This window comes from Bacillus rossius, chromosome 8, assembly GCF_032445375.1.
Source record: "Bacillus rossius redtenbacheri isolate Brsri chromosome 8, Brsri_v3, whole genome shotgun sequence".
Lineage (NCBI taxonomy): Eukaryota > Metazoa > Arthropoda > Insecta > Phasmatodea > Bacillidae > Bacillus > Bacillus rossius.
Window position 1 is genome coordinate 35,966,839 of NC_086336.1, and position 17,020 is coordinate 35,983,858.

Here is a 17,020-nt window from a genome sequence, read left to right on the forward strand (position 1 = left end):
AATAACTCATGACAAATAATTACCAATGTCAAACTAAAGCGTGAAAATTATCATACCAGCAATAAATATTTAGTTACACAGCTAAAACAATACTCATACAATACTGTTTAAATATACTGATTTACACTAGTAATTAAAATAATACGTACTTGTAAGATGGCCATTTCCTTGCGAATATACTCCCGTGGCGCGGTGCACAACAATAACCTCGAACCAGTACGCCGCCACGTACCGGCAGAGTTCTCTGTACCGTCCGCAACATACCAGAGAGATGCCACGCATGCGTAAACACATCGGTAGTGGGACATCGGTAGTGGGACATCGGTAGTGGGACATCCGTAGTGGGACAATTTTTCGTGCGTGCAGCCAGCGTTCATTGATTTATTAGACGTCACATCAAAAAAAAAATTGGTTAAAGAAAAATCTGCACAGATATGCTTGTCCATATTTCAGTCCTAATTTTTTACTTCTAGTATTATCAAATTCAAATGTCAGTATGTACGCACATACTTACTGATGCCATAGTTTCAGATTTTATACTTATATTTTTTTATTTAAATTAAAGATGTTGAATTAGCTTTATTAACTAGGTTAAGATAGTGTGTATGGTTAAGTTGGCATTATGTGGACTAATATACTTTTGTGACTGGTTGATATTAGTTATCTAATGGGTTGCACTGCAGTCATGGTTGTGAGAAAATTATAATGATTTTAGCAGTTGTCATTAACCAATAGATACGTGCAGAATTGAATAGTAAATTACTTGTGGGTTATTTACGTGTATGTTACGTTAGTTGATGGCCCTGAATTGTTTGTTTATTTTAGGTGCACACACCTCCAGTCATCGAAGACATGCCGAAGAGCGTGAAAGTGGTGGAAGGAGAGCAGGCGTCGGTGACGTGCAAGGCGAAGGGGAAGCCGAAGCCCACCTTCAAGTGGATCAAGGTGTCCAACCAGAAGGACCTGTCGTCGGCCGACAGGTTCTCGGTCAACGACCTGACGGGCGTCCTGACGATCACGAAGGTCACGCAGGAGGACAGCGGAGACATCAAGTGCGTGGCGAGCAACGCGGCGGGAACGGTGGAGCAGACTGTAATGCTGACCGTGGTGCTGAAGCCCAAGATCGTGACGTTCGCCAACGCGTCGATGCCGTTGGACAAGGAGGTGGCCATGAAGTGCAGTGCCTCGGGAATGCCCAGACCGACTGTTACGTTCAGGTGTGTTTATTTTCTTGATGTCATGGGGGGCTTCATACTCACACATTGGCCTGCAGTTTGAACTGGCAGGCCAGTCCTTGCGTCTCTTCACACACACACACACACACACACACACACACACACACACACACACACACACACACACACACACACACACACACACACACACACACACACACAGACACACACACAGACACACACACAGACACACACACATACACACACACATACACACACACACACACACACACACACCTATACGTGTTTAGGCCCCTATTCGAGGACCCCATTTTTTACCCTTAAATAGAGGACGGGAATACACAAACACTAACGTAGCTTCCGAGGACTATTACTTTAGCAAGCATATCAGAGGACCTGTCAGACTGAGGACCTTCACACAAAGTGTGTCTGGCGCATTATCCGAGGACTGTAAAGTTTTACAGTTAACTGCAGGACTAGCAAAATCAGTATAAATGTTTCAACAAGACAGGGTTCCTGTTAGTCGTGTAGTCGAACCAGTGGTCCTTGCTAAGGTGATACGGAGTCGATTCTCGGGGTTCTTCCGTTTTCTTCCCTCTATAATCCCGCTGCTGCTCCATTTACATTTGACTTCGCTTCATCGTTACTAAATACCTATATGTTATAATTTCCGTAAAAGTTTTTTTTTTGATAAAACCACTTATCCGAATTTGTGTAAACATACAAAAAAATATATATTTTTTAACTGAATTAAAACATAAATTTCGCTCCAAAAACTTTATTTATTTAAATGTTATTCACGAAAAAATTGTTATGATGATTAATTTTTCTATTAATTGAGATTTTGAACTATGAATTACAATTCAATATTTGTAAGAGAACCCGTAGAACCCCGTTTTTCAGTTCTATATGTTCCAATTCCGATATAAAAAAAATAATTAATGTTTTATTTGAAGACATCAATTCTTCTGGTATTGAACGAAGGTTTCAACCAACCTAAATAATAAACTAGATAAAACTAGTGATTTAAGAATAAGAAGTCAGAACTATATCCTACTTATCGTATTAAAGGAAAAATTTAATTTTCATACATATTAACATAGAAATCTCAACATATAAAATATTTAAAAACCAACAAATAAATTCTCAACGAAATGTTTAAACAACAGTGCAACCAATAATAAGTGTGATACAATTACAAAAATGTATTCAGTTACATTTTATAAAAATTAAAAAAATTAAAGTATAATTAGTTTTTGGTAAGAGAATAAAACTTTACGAAATTCTTGTCCAAACGAATGTTATTAGTTTCACGAAAAAACTGAATTACGAACTTTAAATAAGAACTATATTCTACGAAAAACAATGGACATTAAATAGTTTAGAATATTGTTTCATGTTTAATATTTAGACCGCATGGTTATATTTACACACCAGCTTAAAATCAATTCTTAACCGAAGACTGTGTACTGCACCAATCAATCTACGGACTTTTACACAGTTTGATATATACTATTTCATGTTAAATAAGAGTACCGCGTGGTCATTTACACATCAGTTTAAGCTCAATACTTAAACGAGGACTGTGTACTGTACCACTCAACCTAAGGACTGTTACACAGTTTTATATACTGTTCCATGTTTAATAAGAGGACCACATGGTCATTTACACACCAGTTTAAACTCAATACTTAACCGAGGACTGTGTATTGTACCACTCAATCTAAGGACCTTTACACAGTTTGATATACTGTTCCATGTTTAATAAGAGGACCGCGTGGTTATATTTACACACCAGTAAAAACTCAGTATTTTACCGAGTATTTTGTCTTTTATCACTCAATATAAGGACCTTTACAAAGTTTATATACTGTTCCATGTTTAATAAGAGGACCACATGGTCATTTACACACCAGTTTAAACTCAATACTTAACCGAGGACTGTGTATTGTACCACTCAATCTAAGGACCTTTACACAGTTTGATATACTGTTCCATGTTTAATAAGAGGACCGCGTGGTTATATTTACACACCAGTAAAAACTCAGTATTTTACCGAGTATTTTGTCTTTTATCACTCAATATAAGGACCTTTACAAAGTTTATATGCTGTTCCATGTTTAATAAGAGGACCGCATGGTTATATTTGCACATCAGTTTAAACTCAATACTAAACCAAGGACTGTGTATTGTACCACTCAATCTAAGGACCTTTACACAGTTTGATATACTGTTCCATGTTTAATAAGAGGACCGCGTGGTTATATTTACACACCAGTAAAAACTCAGTATTTTACCGAGTATTTTGTCGTTTATCACTCAATATAAGGACTTTTACAAAGTTTATATGCTGTTCCATGTTTAATAAGAGGACTGCATGGTTATATTTGCACATCAGTTTAAACTCAATACTAAACCAAGGACTGTGTATTGTACCACTCAATTTAAGGACCTTTACACAGTTTGATATACTATTATATGTTTAATAAGACGACCATTTGGTTAAATTTACACACCGGTTTGAACTAAATACTTAACCGAGGACTGTGTATTGTACCACTCAATCTAAGGACCTTTACACAGTTTCCAGGGTGGTGGTGTTTTTGTGTTTCTGGCGCCACTCCCGTCCCCCTCCACCCCACCATCCTCACTCCACCCTGCCCGCTCGTCAACATGCTCCATCGCAACTTGCAGTTCGTGGAAACGTGCGACTCTACACAAAATCACCTCAACACGTGTGTCTTCTCTCCAGTGCTGACAACTTATTCGTCACTCAGTGGCGGATCCAGCTTCAAATATTGGGAGGGACCGATGACCCAGTACCTCCTACTTTAATTGTGCGTCCGAAAATTTCGAAAACTAACAGCTTCTCAAGGGGCTATTTGAACACATGTATGACGTCACGTAAACATAAATTAGATAAACAAGTATCACAAAAAAATTAAAAAGTATTAAATTGAAATATTGAACCAAATTCTAAAGGTCAGATGCGGCAGGAAGCCTATTATATTTTTTCACACTTCAGTTTTTCGACAGTTTTTTTTCTTTCAATGCGAAGTAGAGAAAAATCATAAAACGTTACCTGGTCCTAATCATCTCAGTGAACAGATATTTATTTCCAAACTTGGCCTTCCAATGTGCGCCAACTTACCACAAAAACTCATACATTCCCCTAACCTTTCTATTTTGAAATGCCTAGATTCCTAATGTACCAATTTCTAAAAATACCAAATAAATATTGGAATAAAATGTACTTATAAACAAAGTCCTCGTCATCAGCATACATAAATTAAATTTTTACATGTGAGATTTTTATAATAATCACATACCAAATTGTATTTTTGTCGCCATAATTTTATTAATTTTGAAATTTCTCTTGCTTCAAAAGGTTGAACCTTTATTTTTTTTATTGAGAATGTTATGGTTTTTTGTGCATTTTCCATTTGAATCTCCTAAATGAAAAAATTATGGTCTGCGATTTTTAAATTTACTCCATAGAATAATCTATTCTCCTACAAAACACTAACAAATCACAGACAACACTTTAAAAGTTCTGTTATCATGTAGATGAAACTAGAGATTGATAGATAGATACGTCAATTTCTTCAATACCAACTGGACACTGTTCAGTCTTGAAAAGAAAGATGTATGTTCATATGTTTAAATATAGAGAACACTTACGAAACTGATTATACAGTAGAAAATTTTTGTATTTATACATCTTTAATGCACCTGTACAGTAAGTTTAGGCTAAGGTTATTCTTCGAATAACTTTAGTTTCTGCTTTGATCGAAAACTTTTAAGGACGAGATACATTCCGATAATGGTTTTTATGTTTTTATAGTACTTCATGAAAGTTGTATAATTCTATGGGAGTGAAATGTACAAATGAAATATTCGAAACATATAAAGAATATCAACTTGAAAGTGTTAAAAACAATAATAAAGTTTTATAAAAACTATGTGATTATCACCATGTATGCCCTTATGTGTTCTTATTTGATTAGCATGCCGCTGTTTTAAATAAGTAATGAAGATGGGGTTGGAGAACGTTAGTTTAAATGTTTTGCATATCATAGCCGGATATATTTAAGGAGGTTGGGCAAAGGGGCATTAGTTCAGGTGGCTTGTCACATTGTGTGGGTTGGGGAGAAGTGAGTGGAACATTGTGTATAAATGTTATTTATTTATATACAGATAAAAAAATATTTTATCATATTGCATTACAACAAAAGATAAGGTACAAATCGGGCAAACTTTCGGCACCGGAAAAGTGAAAAAAAAAAAAAAGTGCCGATCCTAAATACTGAAATACCTATGATGTAAATATAGGTAAATTACGTATTTTGTGATGTCATTTCTGTAAAAATATTTACATGAAGCGCTCAGTTTATCAGTGAAAACTGCCTACCACAAACAAATTTTAAGTTCTTACTTCCAAGAACCCTTAATGAAAGTAGCATTTTTCGTGGATAGTCAGGAAAAATGTATATCAGGTGAGACAATATATATTTAGTTTCCTTGAAACGTGTTTATGTCCAATCGAAGTGTTGAAACAGCGTAAACATTTCAAGCGTTGGAGTAGGACGGTGGAAGGGGTGAAGGAGGGTGGGAGGTTGGGTGAGTGGGAGGGAGGCAGGCAGGCAGGAAGGCAGGGAGGGAGGTAATGAGGTACTCTCAACCCATTCTTAACCAAGTGCAACGTTGCCAAATTAGCGCAGTAGCTGTGTGTGGGATAGCTCACTTGCATTTTTCCAACATTGCCTGAAACTGGTATCAATACACACACCAACAACAGAAGAGATATCTTGTATGTGAGCTTGGAAAGTAAGAGAAATTAGAAAGGGAAAAAAGATTAACTGTTACTAAAATACTGTTTACTCGCAATGATAATTAATTTTTTTTCCCTTGTTTTAATACATCTATAATGAAGAGGTGGAATGAACATGACATGCGACGCGTGAAAACATAATAGCGATAAATAAATAATATGTTTGTTCGTATTTATGGATTCATAAAGAAACGCACATCTACGCATTAAAATCAAAAATGTTTTTTCAAACACTTTTGTATTTATTTACTTACCCAGGTACCGAAATGGATGACTCTGAGTACAGCTCAACAAATATAAAACAAACTATCTCGAAAACCCCAACTTATAAAAGTGTTAATTCACAACTCAAATTCTATTTTCCCGACAGAATGGTCAATTCTTATAACCAGCATTTATTTATAGTCACAGAAAATGGCATCGAATGAAAGAAAAACTGATAGTAGAACTGGAATAGGGTATTTTTCATAGTACAGGTAACTAGAGATGATATTTTATTATATTTTTGATATATGTCTACAGAAATGACTTAACAGTTGTCTGTAAAAGTGCATTAAAATTTAATTGCGATACCTACCTTTTGCGATTATCGTTTTAAAACTGCATTTTAAAGACTTAAGTAGATAATATCATGTACATATGTAAGAACGCAATAACTTGCATTTGCATATGGGCGCAAGTTTGGTTTCGATGACACAAATTCACTTTGTGAGAACTAATTTTCATAAAAAAATCTACCCTATCCAGTTTTTATTATCGTTACTTACATGATATTGACTACGAGAACTTGTGCAAAACCAATTCCCATATCTTCGCATAAAGTTATATCTAATAATTTATTGATATTACAAAAAAATAATTATACAAAATATTTATACGTAAAAAGACGTGCATAATTTAAATTAGCAGGCTATACATTATCAAGAAAATTCCCTTAAATAATACTTTCGTTGCACGGTTATCTTATTATAGTGTTGATGACAGCAGGAACTGCAACATGATTAGAGTGGGATCCTAACCAAGTGGATGCCAACTCGGCCCTTATTTTTAGTACATTTAAAAATAACAAATAATATTTAATAATGTATGTTTTTAAAATATTAATTGAATATTAAGTATGTAAATTATATCACTAAAAATATTTATGTAGGTATGTTTATAAAGCAAGGCAAGGTTAAAATTTAACAATTCTAAATAAGTAAAACTACTTTAACCAACTATCTCTGTTATCCGTCACTACTTGTATGCGATTTTTTATGAAACGTTATTCATGCTGTTTCCGTAAAAAAAACAAAAAAAAAAACAGAACATTGCTTGAATAAAGCTCGAGCTGCAAATAAACAGAAGAAAATGACTTCTTTTTATTAGGATGTAAACAATTTAACTTAAAGAAATTCTCCAAAGTCCGTACATATGTACACATTGTACAACATTGCACATTAAACTATGTTATACTAAATTGGTAAATAAAACTACTATATATGTTATCTAATTAAAAATGGCTTACTTTTTTTCCCAAATAATTTAAAATCTCGTACTACTTATTTACTTATATTTAAATGTAACTGTTCACGTTTGAAATTGAATTTCTATTGTCCGTCTATTAAATTATCCGTCATAGGACCGGTCCCGAGGGTGACTATTAAATAATTAGGTTTTACTTAAAAAATATGTTTAGTCTGTAAATGTTAGAATAAAAATTAAATCTGTGTAAGTTGGAAACAAATAAATATTGAATTAAGATAGATTTCAACTTACAAAACGTGATTGGTTTAAGTTATTAAGCCATGACCTAACACACTCTTTCACTCCGCCACGAATATCTAAATTGGTGTAAATATATATACTTTCAAAAACATTATGTATGTTTTAGGTACACTTTTTTCTAATCACACGATGTTTGTCTGCTTAAGTGTTAAGGTTACTGTGGATAAATTTCTACGGTTTTTCCACTATCTTTGACGTCATCATCCCCTAACACAACAGCAGACTTGAAACCCAGATTTTTCCATTCTCTTTAAATTTTCAAATCCGGAGTTTGTAATTGTGCCTATTACTTGCTTTGTCTTCCTTTTGATTGTAACACATTCTAGCATCACCTTTTGTTTCATCCAACGAGAGAACTGTAAAGCGCTCTCTTGTTGACACGATAGCAATTGAAAACACAAAATCTCTCAAGAGAGCAGCTGCTAACGGTAAAATAATTATTTTACTAAAGCTTCTATAAAAACTCAAAGATTTCCAAAACAACAGTAATTTAGCAGGAAGGCACGTGTTGTCTGACCGCATGTTGCTAAAAACCAGCCCAAGGAATATAAAAGTAGACAGAGATTTCACCCTTAGAATAAACATGATTTCTGTCCCCCCCCCCCCCCCCCTCCTTCTGCTACTATCGGCTATAAATGATTCTGACGCTACTAACACAGCATAAAACCAAATGATTTAATTTTGACCCAAAATATATTAAATTCTAGGTTTTCTTCGGAATTCATCCAGTACAGGATTTGGTATTTTAATACACATATACGTTTAAATAAAAAAGTCTTACGTTGTATTTCCTTGTCTTGATATTCATGTCAAAAAAGTTAAGTCTTTGTTTAATGTTTTATTACAGATTAAATGTGTTTAGATTATAAAATACTTGATTCACACTCCATTAACATCTTTGGGTTCTAAAATAACTTTATTAATTTACATAAATTCCCATATATTGAAATACATTATTGATAGAAGTTGTTATAAATATCGTAAAAATGCAAATAGGAATTTAAAATTAGTGCCTTCAAACACTCGATTGTTACATTAATATACACATGGGCACAAAAATATTAATATACATGTCTGTATTGAAATACAAATTTTTGTCGAGGTAACGCTGCTCATTTATATTTGATGCAATTCCCATTATTTAACATCTATGCATCCTGTTTATTTTTTATTTAATTCATAAGCCAGACGTTTGCCAAATAAAACGATATTTTCTTGAGCTCGATTAAAAAAATTACAAGGACTTCACCCTGACCGTGTAACATTTGTTGATTTACTTTTTTTTATTTAAAACCATTTGTTAAATGGTTTACTTAAAGCTTGAATAGTAAACTTTATTTTCTTGGGTGTAATATATATATAATTTAACTCTAAATGTGAATGGCATTTTGATATTAGTACAGACGAATCGTTAGTGTTAAATAAGCACATCGTGAGACCTATCTTGTGACGACCCCCTGGGCTTCCCCGTGACGTCACGACTTCCAACCATGTTCCCGTTACTCCGCCGCGCCGGGACAGTTATGGCCCTAACGCCGTTGGCGCGGCCCACACGGTGTTAGATGGAGACTTTCTGCGATTCTGACTTGTGCTCCAGGACACTTTTTTTTTGTTCTACCTTTATTTAACGAATTATTTTAAAAAAACTTAAAACCTTTCGCTTTAGATTTTCCATCCTTCATGCCGATATAAATTATTTTTTTGACAAAAATGGTTAAATACCTAAGCATCACCAACGCCTTCTTAAACACTTTAAACGTGAAGTTTCAAAGTACTTATTTAAGTTTCAGGTTTATGATATTATTTCTTAGTTATCATAGAGAATAAAATTTTGAAATTAATAATCATTTTTAATGATACTACTCATCTTAGATAAGCTTCTTTAGTTTACAGTAAATGCAAGGATAGTATTTATTTAAAATTTTCATTAACCTTTATTGCCATAGAAGTTCTAATTTCCAGTGCTAAGTATATATTAGGGCCTACTGCCACAGCTACATAACCAAGCTTGCATCTAATAATTAAATACATGGCATTTAGACTGAAAAGCAGGCTCGCTCGATAATACAGTTCATAGCTATCTTTAGAAAAAAATATTTGCCAATTAAAAAGTTCAACATTTTTATAAAAATATATTTTATACAATACTTGATTTTTTAAATGTATAGACAATGGGTTTGAAACAATTCATTACAAATAATTTCAGCCCCTTTGAGAAATAGGTCACACAAAATTTATACCTACGCGCGAGATAAAAATGTAGCCGGCCTTAGTTTCATTTTTGACTGAAGTCAGTCGATAGTTAACTTAACAAAACTAGCTTTCCGTCTGCTTTAAAATAAATAAGTGTTGTTTTATTATTATGAGCTTATCTCATTCCTATTTTCTATGACCTGAAGATTGTACATGAAAAACATTTGTTTAGATAAAAGTCAACTTGTTACTGGTTGTAAAATTCACACGCTGTGAAAAATTCTGTTTGACGTTTTAACTAGGCTTCTGCGAGCAGAAGATTTTCACTTTGAGTCGAGCTCGAGCGAGTTTGCTAAAATACTCGCGAGTATCGAGTCGAGTTCGAGTTTTTTTTTAAAGTTTATTGCACATAAATTTACTGTGATGGAGTAATAAAATGTGAGAACTTTTGAGAAAAACATGGAAATAAAAAAAGAAACCATTATCATTGTTAGCCTACTAAATAGATAGACCTACATTAGAGGTCTGCAAGCCTAAGAATTTTACTTTGAGCCAAGCTCGAGTGAGCTTACTTGAAAGTTCTCGAAGCTTGAGCTTTTGTGATACAGTTACACTTTTGGGAAATTATTTTTACCTTAAACTTAGTAGGTATAATGTTTGAATAAAGTATTAAAATGAAGTGGGCTTATTAATTTTGGGTAACTATTTACAGAGTGCTTTTATAATTTGCACTGCTAGGAAAAAAAACATGTTTTCCATTGAATCTAACCTGTTTCCATTGGTTCATTAGCAACTGATATCATCCAACTAACATAACCACAGTTTACAAGTACGTATATGTTTGTGTAAATGTAACATATCTTTGGAATAATTTCATCCTTGTCAATTTTTCTGGAGTCCTTACTGAGCTTCAACTAACTGAGCACCAAAAATCATGTTGTTTGAAAAGTACATTCACATTGTTTCAACATTTCCACTTTTCAGCACAAAAATTCTGAGAGAGATTGTCATAGAGTATTAAATTCTGTTCTTCAATCTATCATGCAGAAAAATAATTTGTTCTGCACGTTCAGGAGTTAAATTAGCTCTACGATTGGAGATGGTGTTTACAGCAGATGAGAAGCATTTCTCGCTGGCAACCTGTGTGGCTGGAATGCTTTAGTAAAATTGTTGGTAAATATGTAGAGTCGCGGTATATGCGGGAAAAAAATGCTAAAATTCCGAAAATACTTTTATTCTATGCTCTTTCACTTCCTCTTTTCAAATCAACCGGCGGAGATAAGAAATTCCAAATACTTTAGGAATATCGAATTTTTTAATTTTCATCACAATACCTGGGTATTCATGCGGCGATCACCATTGTTTCTGGTTTACGAGTATCTATTATGTTTCTTATTGGACAATTTTGTCACGTGACAGTTCCGTGATTGGCCAGTATTCAAATGAACCTTACGTGATTATTTATTTATTTATTAATGTTCCGTCGGAGGTATCGCGACGTAGGTGAACGACTACATCATTTCCTTCTAATGGCAAAGGAAATGTACCCGCCTCCAACTTAGGTGGGTTTTTAACGTTTCTAATTTTAAAGTCTTATTTTTTATTTGGATATTGTTGCGCAAGTAATAAGTAACAAAAATATTTTACGTGAGTTGTTAATGTTCATCATTTGTCCGGGTTTGTTAGGTCAGGTCAGTTACATTATAAATACTTTAAAACTAAAGAACCATTGAAATTAATTCACATTTTTTATGTCCGCTTAGTTTGAAAGTATTAATAATGTAACTGACCAGACCTAATCGACCATTTTATTTATTAAGCATTCACGAACATACGGCAAAATAACAAAAATGGCGTCGGTCTAATGGTTGTACAGGTGTTGTATTGCAAAATTAAAAAATTCTATATCTCCTAAAGTATTTGGAATTTCTTATCTCCGCCGGTTGATTTGAAAAGAGGAAGTGAAAGAGCATAGATTTTTAGCATTTTTTTTCGCATATACCGTTACTCTACATATTTACCAAATTGTTTAACCTCAAAATTAGTGTCAAATATCTGTAACTTGTCATTAAGTTTAATCAATTTAAAGTAATAAAAATAGAAGCATTTTACTTAATTCAATTTACACTTGCAAAAAAAACTTACGCACAATAAACCTACATGGAAATTAAAGTCTTTTTCAATGTCCTGTAGTCTGAAATATGTTTACTCATGTCATCAAATGTAGAGCTGTACTGAAGAAGCCGATTTTGCCAATATTTAGTTGAATCGGCATTTCTGCCAACTTCCAATACTCTTGTTAATTTTCGGCCGATATTACTGAAAAACGAAAGAGAGACTGCCATAACCTAAAAATCCACGAGTACCCTTTTCACTTTTCGTAGTAGTACTGCATTCTTTCAGATCACATTATTTCTTAGCAACATGTGCCAACCGTACATATCAAGATTTAACATCCTTTTTTTTTCAATAATGTTCTTTAATTTTAATATGTCCTAAATAAATACATTACCATCACGGTAAATACACTTCTCGGTTATTACGGCAACTATAGTGCAAATGTGGTAACTATCATGCTTCTGCAGTAGTTATGGTATCTACAAAGAATCTTTAGTTCTTTTTATGGTAATTATCTTAAGATAACTATTGGAATTGTACTGCAGTTATGGTACATCATCCATATTTCTTCGTAAGTTGTTGTTCATTTGTCTTTTCTTCATATTTATATTTACGTGCGCCATTACTGGCAGGAACTTTCATAAAATTTTTAAACGGGACTTTATATCACACATTTAATGGCGTAAATGATGAGACCCCGGACAATTTAAACGCTTTTTACAGTAAAATGCGGGAAATGTTTCCGCATAAAGCGGGAAATACTTCCGCATAAAGCAGGAAAGTGATACATTAATGCTATGCGGAAAATTATAGAAGTAAAAAAAATTAATCACGGAAATTCGTAAATCCCGGGTACGTAAAAATGATGTGTTCATGTATACGGTCGATCATGTTACATTATAAAGTAAAGGATAATAGTGTTGTAAGACTTTTATTCTGATATAATGAGAGTTTTTTTTTCTATAGGTAGAGTGCAAGAAAAGCTCGCTCGAATTTCGAGTTGTTGAAAACCACGAGCTCGAGTTCGAGTATTACTAAAAAACTCGACTCGAAACTCGAATTTCGAGTACTCGCAGGTGTCTAGTTTTAACCAAGTCATGTTTAAAAATAATCTAATAATAAACATATCCAACAATTTTCCAGTAACAATAACATAATAAGTCTAAATAATAAATAAATTATCATCAGATAGTTTACTTAGATTTGAAACTAGGACTAAATTATCATATAAAAATAAAACTATTTTAGTGACAGCTGCAGAATAACACTACCATTGTAACATGGAAAAAATAATAATATGCTAAGCAATGGAGCCTTTTCATAGAATACATGTTTCATAATTTTGTTAAGTATATTCTTAAACTTCAAATATTACAAAAGGTCTATTGCATGACTAATAATTTAGCTTTTTCCAACAGTCTGTACATACAAAACATAACACACTACATAACACTACATACATAACACACATACGCACACTTCGTCCACATCAGTAACATGAATAGTATTGGAATTCTTTCAATTTATTGTAACAGATTTTGGAAGTAATTTATAACACCAAGAATATTTTGTTCATTTTATTTCAACCAATTTAAACTGCACAGTATGAATAGTTTACAATTTTCATTTGTTTATTCATTTTATATTGTTACGTAAAATAAAAACTCATAAATAATATTTATTTTATTTACAAATTTAACTAAATACCTACATATAACGCGTGTGCTACGTAGTTTTGGTGACAGTTACTTACGAAGTTCATAAAAATCAGAGTCGCTAAAAAAATTTTAAATAATGAAAAATTCTTAAAATGTAACTTATATTATATTTTTAGATGACTTGCAAACTTTCATATATATTAACACAAAGATAAGAGCGTTTTCATGTGACACTGTCACATAACGTCGTGAAATTTATGTGAAAAACTTGAAAAAGAAAGTTTGATTTTTGTGCTTCAAAGATTACACACAATCCCTTACAAATTAATAGCTATAATCCATAATTCATCCCAACCTATTTAAACAGAGGCATAATACAAAATCCCACTCTATTGACGAGGAATCCAACCCATGCCCAGGACGGATCTAGGGCTTTCCTTCAACGGGGTAAAAAATGTGTTTGCGATTCCCACTCACAATGTATTACAGACTAACAGCAAAATTTTTCATTTGCGTCCGTGTACATTATAGACCTAGTATAAAATTAAAGTTAACATTCGTCCAACCCGTGTACTTGCATTTCATTTCACAGGTTTTAGTATTAAAAAAAAATTTGGTTTGATGAAGCACGGACTGGATAAAAATTATTAATTTTCCTAACTAAGAAATGTGGTGAATGTAGCCGACGCTCGGTGGGTTTACTTGGGGCTCTCTCGTGTTTGATCAACCCTTGAGGAAACTATATTTTAAAAAGATAATAAAACTTTTGTCGCTATTTATTACATACAGCAAGCACTACGCGGCTTTCACGAGGGACTTCCAGAAAAACAATCTGTCGCTCTCATGCCCACCCTTCTTTTCCTCCCGCGGATCAAAACAACTGCATTCCATGGTGAACACACCACAGATTGCACAAGTCACTGGTGATGTTCTGGCTTGCGATGCTCGAGCCGATCCCCCAAGAGAGACTTCACTCCTCACAGCACCGAGTCGGCACACAAGTCACACAAGTGATTCAAAGCCCACTATCGCCAGGCTCAGGCTTACACGCTATATTAATTCTTCCCCATCCCCCCCCCCTTGCTTATTTTTCATTTTCTCTCAATAAGTATTGGTTAATAGGTAGTACCATTGAATGGTAGTACTGCTAATTGAATATAATATTTATTTTGCGTGTGTTGTTCTGTCACAGATATGTGTAACTGATATTTATAAAGTGTAATATAACGGGCGTAAAATGTTGCGTAAGTGTTAATTATTAGCAGTTTCGCAGCTGTCTACATTCATTTTGTTGTAGGAGAACTACAAATGCAAGAGAGTTCTAAAGATAAAATCTACAGAAATAGCATTTATAGTAGAGAAATATCGTAAAAATGAAGTCATCAACATACGCAGGCCGGGCTCGGCTTGGCTTCAAGATCACAGGTAGTGGAGTTAAGACGGGTCCTGTTGTTTTTCTGTAATATAAGTTTATTGTGTTCGTTGGGGGAGGGGAGTGGAGAGGTTTGTAAGCTGTCACCAGCTACCTACCCAGTAGCAAGATAGGCACACATAGTCTAGCCGTGGTTTTACTTCGCTCCTGACTGTGCGACCGGCCGAACCAACAGCAATTAGATACGGCACGCGGCAGAAGCGCCACGAACTCTTCGGCTGTGCACTTGATTTGCGCTGTAGGATCTTTACATTTAATGACCAATCCCCAGGTGCTTAGTCGGAGGAATTAGATTAGTTTTTCTGCGAGTCCGCCGGGATTCTACTTTAAATTAAAAATGACAAAAATCTCTACAGAAATTTGTAACATAAATTAACCTGGCATCTGTAATAAGAGACCAGCATTTAGTTATGAAGATACCTTTATGAATACGTCCTGTTGACAGCGACGAGTTTTGTTATGACTGCAGAATTTTTGAAATTAAACTTTATGCAGACAATAAACGCATTTATCCTTAATACTTGATCTATTATTTGCAATAAACGATTTGTTCATCTCCAACTTAAAGGCGTATATCATATTTGGAAAGCACTAATAACCATCAGTTGTACATTTATGGGTTATTTTTTCGTGATAAACCTTCAGCCGAAGTTTTTTTGAATTCTTACTCACACTGGATAGCATAAGTTCTTCTTCATTCCACTAACGGCACATATATCCATGATCTTAAATCCTTTCTCTATTAATAGACGTACTTATGTCAATGGAGCAAAATTTCCTTGAATACACCAGCAATAGTCTCCAACAATAAAACACTTACATAGGTTGGTTACTAAATGAGATTTTCTCCATGGTATCTCAGCTTCCTACATATAAAGAAGAATATAATAACAGTCATACATTACAAATAAAAAATAAAAATAATTAATATGGCTTAGGAAAATATTACCTATTATAGATAATATCAACACATGTAATAAATATTTTCTTTCGTTTCACAATCATGATCCTTGATTTATCTTCTCTTTGAAAATTTTATTTTTTACTTCCAAAATTTTCCTTGGTCCTGTATATTATTTTACTTACCTTTGTAAATGATCAAATCTATAGGGAACAGTCGGTTAAATTACGCGTTTCCTTCGTTTATGCGAAGTGGAAATTAACAGAAATACCGGCCTTCCTAATTAAAATCACTGTGGTTAAGTAACGAATGGTACATTGTGCGTACCTCTTGTATTTCGAATCTGATTTTTTAACAGTTTAACTATAAAACAAATGCGAGTAATTAAAAGCACGTTTTTAAATATTACTATAAAAGTGTTATTCAACATACCTAAAGTTAGTATTACTAAATTAAAGTAAATAATTTTATGATAAGCGGGGGTGAATATGTCAACGCAACTTAACAGATCAATACAGTTGCTAAGTTATTTAAATGCACTGTATTTATTTCAGTAATATACTTATTTTCTAGTACACATTTTAGTCCAATTTTTTATAGCGCGAGTGTAATAAATACTATTCATTATAAAATTATTTGTTAGGGGCTAGTTTTAGAAAACCAAAAGGTTATACAAGTTTTGTTTCCAACAGTTAACCGTATTAACACGTCCGTGTACCACAACATTATCTAGTGAGAAGTTAAAAACATAAATTTCAACAACAAATAGGTTTAGTGGTTTAAATTTTTTAATGGCTTTTAAGTAGATAAGTTTCTTACATTATTTACGATTGGTATATTTCGTGTGCCTTTGCTGGCTATAAACAAGAGCGATTATAATAACAAATAAATAATTTATAGACAACATTCCATTATCATGTTATG

The 17,020-nt window shown here is 33.5% G+C and overlaps 1 protein-coding gene across 1 annotated transcript in view; it reads left to right on the forward strand.

Annotated features, from left to right (window-relative positions):
- Nucleotides 1–794: 794 nt before the first annotated feature.
- Nucleotides 795–17,020, forward strand: part of LOC134534733 (fasciclin-2-like) — a 108,136-nt gene continuing 91,910 nt past the window's right edge. The window contains exon 1 of the mRNA XM_063373235.1: nucleotides 795–1,217. Coding sequence (XP_063229305.1) covers nucleotides 853–1,217 — 365 coding nt within the window. The 5' untranslated portion in view covers nucleotides 795–852. The remainder of the gene's footprint in view (nucleotides 1,218–17,020) is intronic.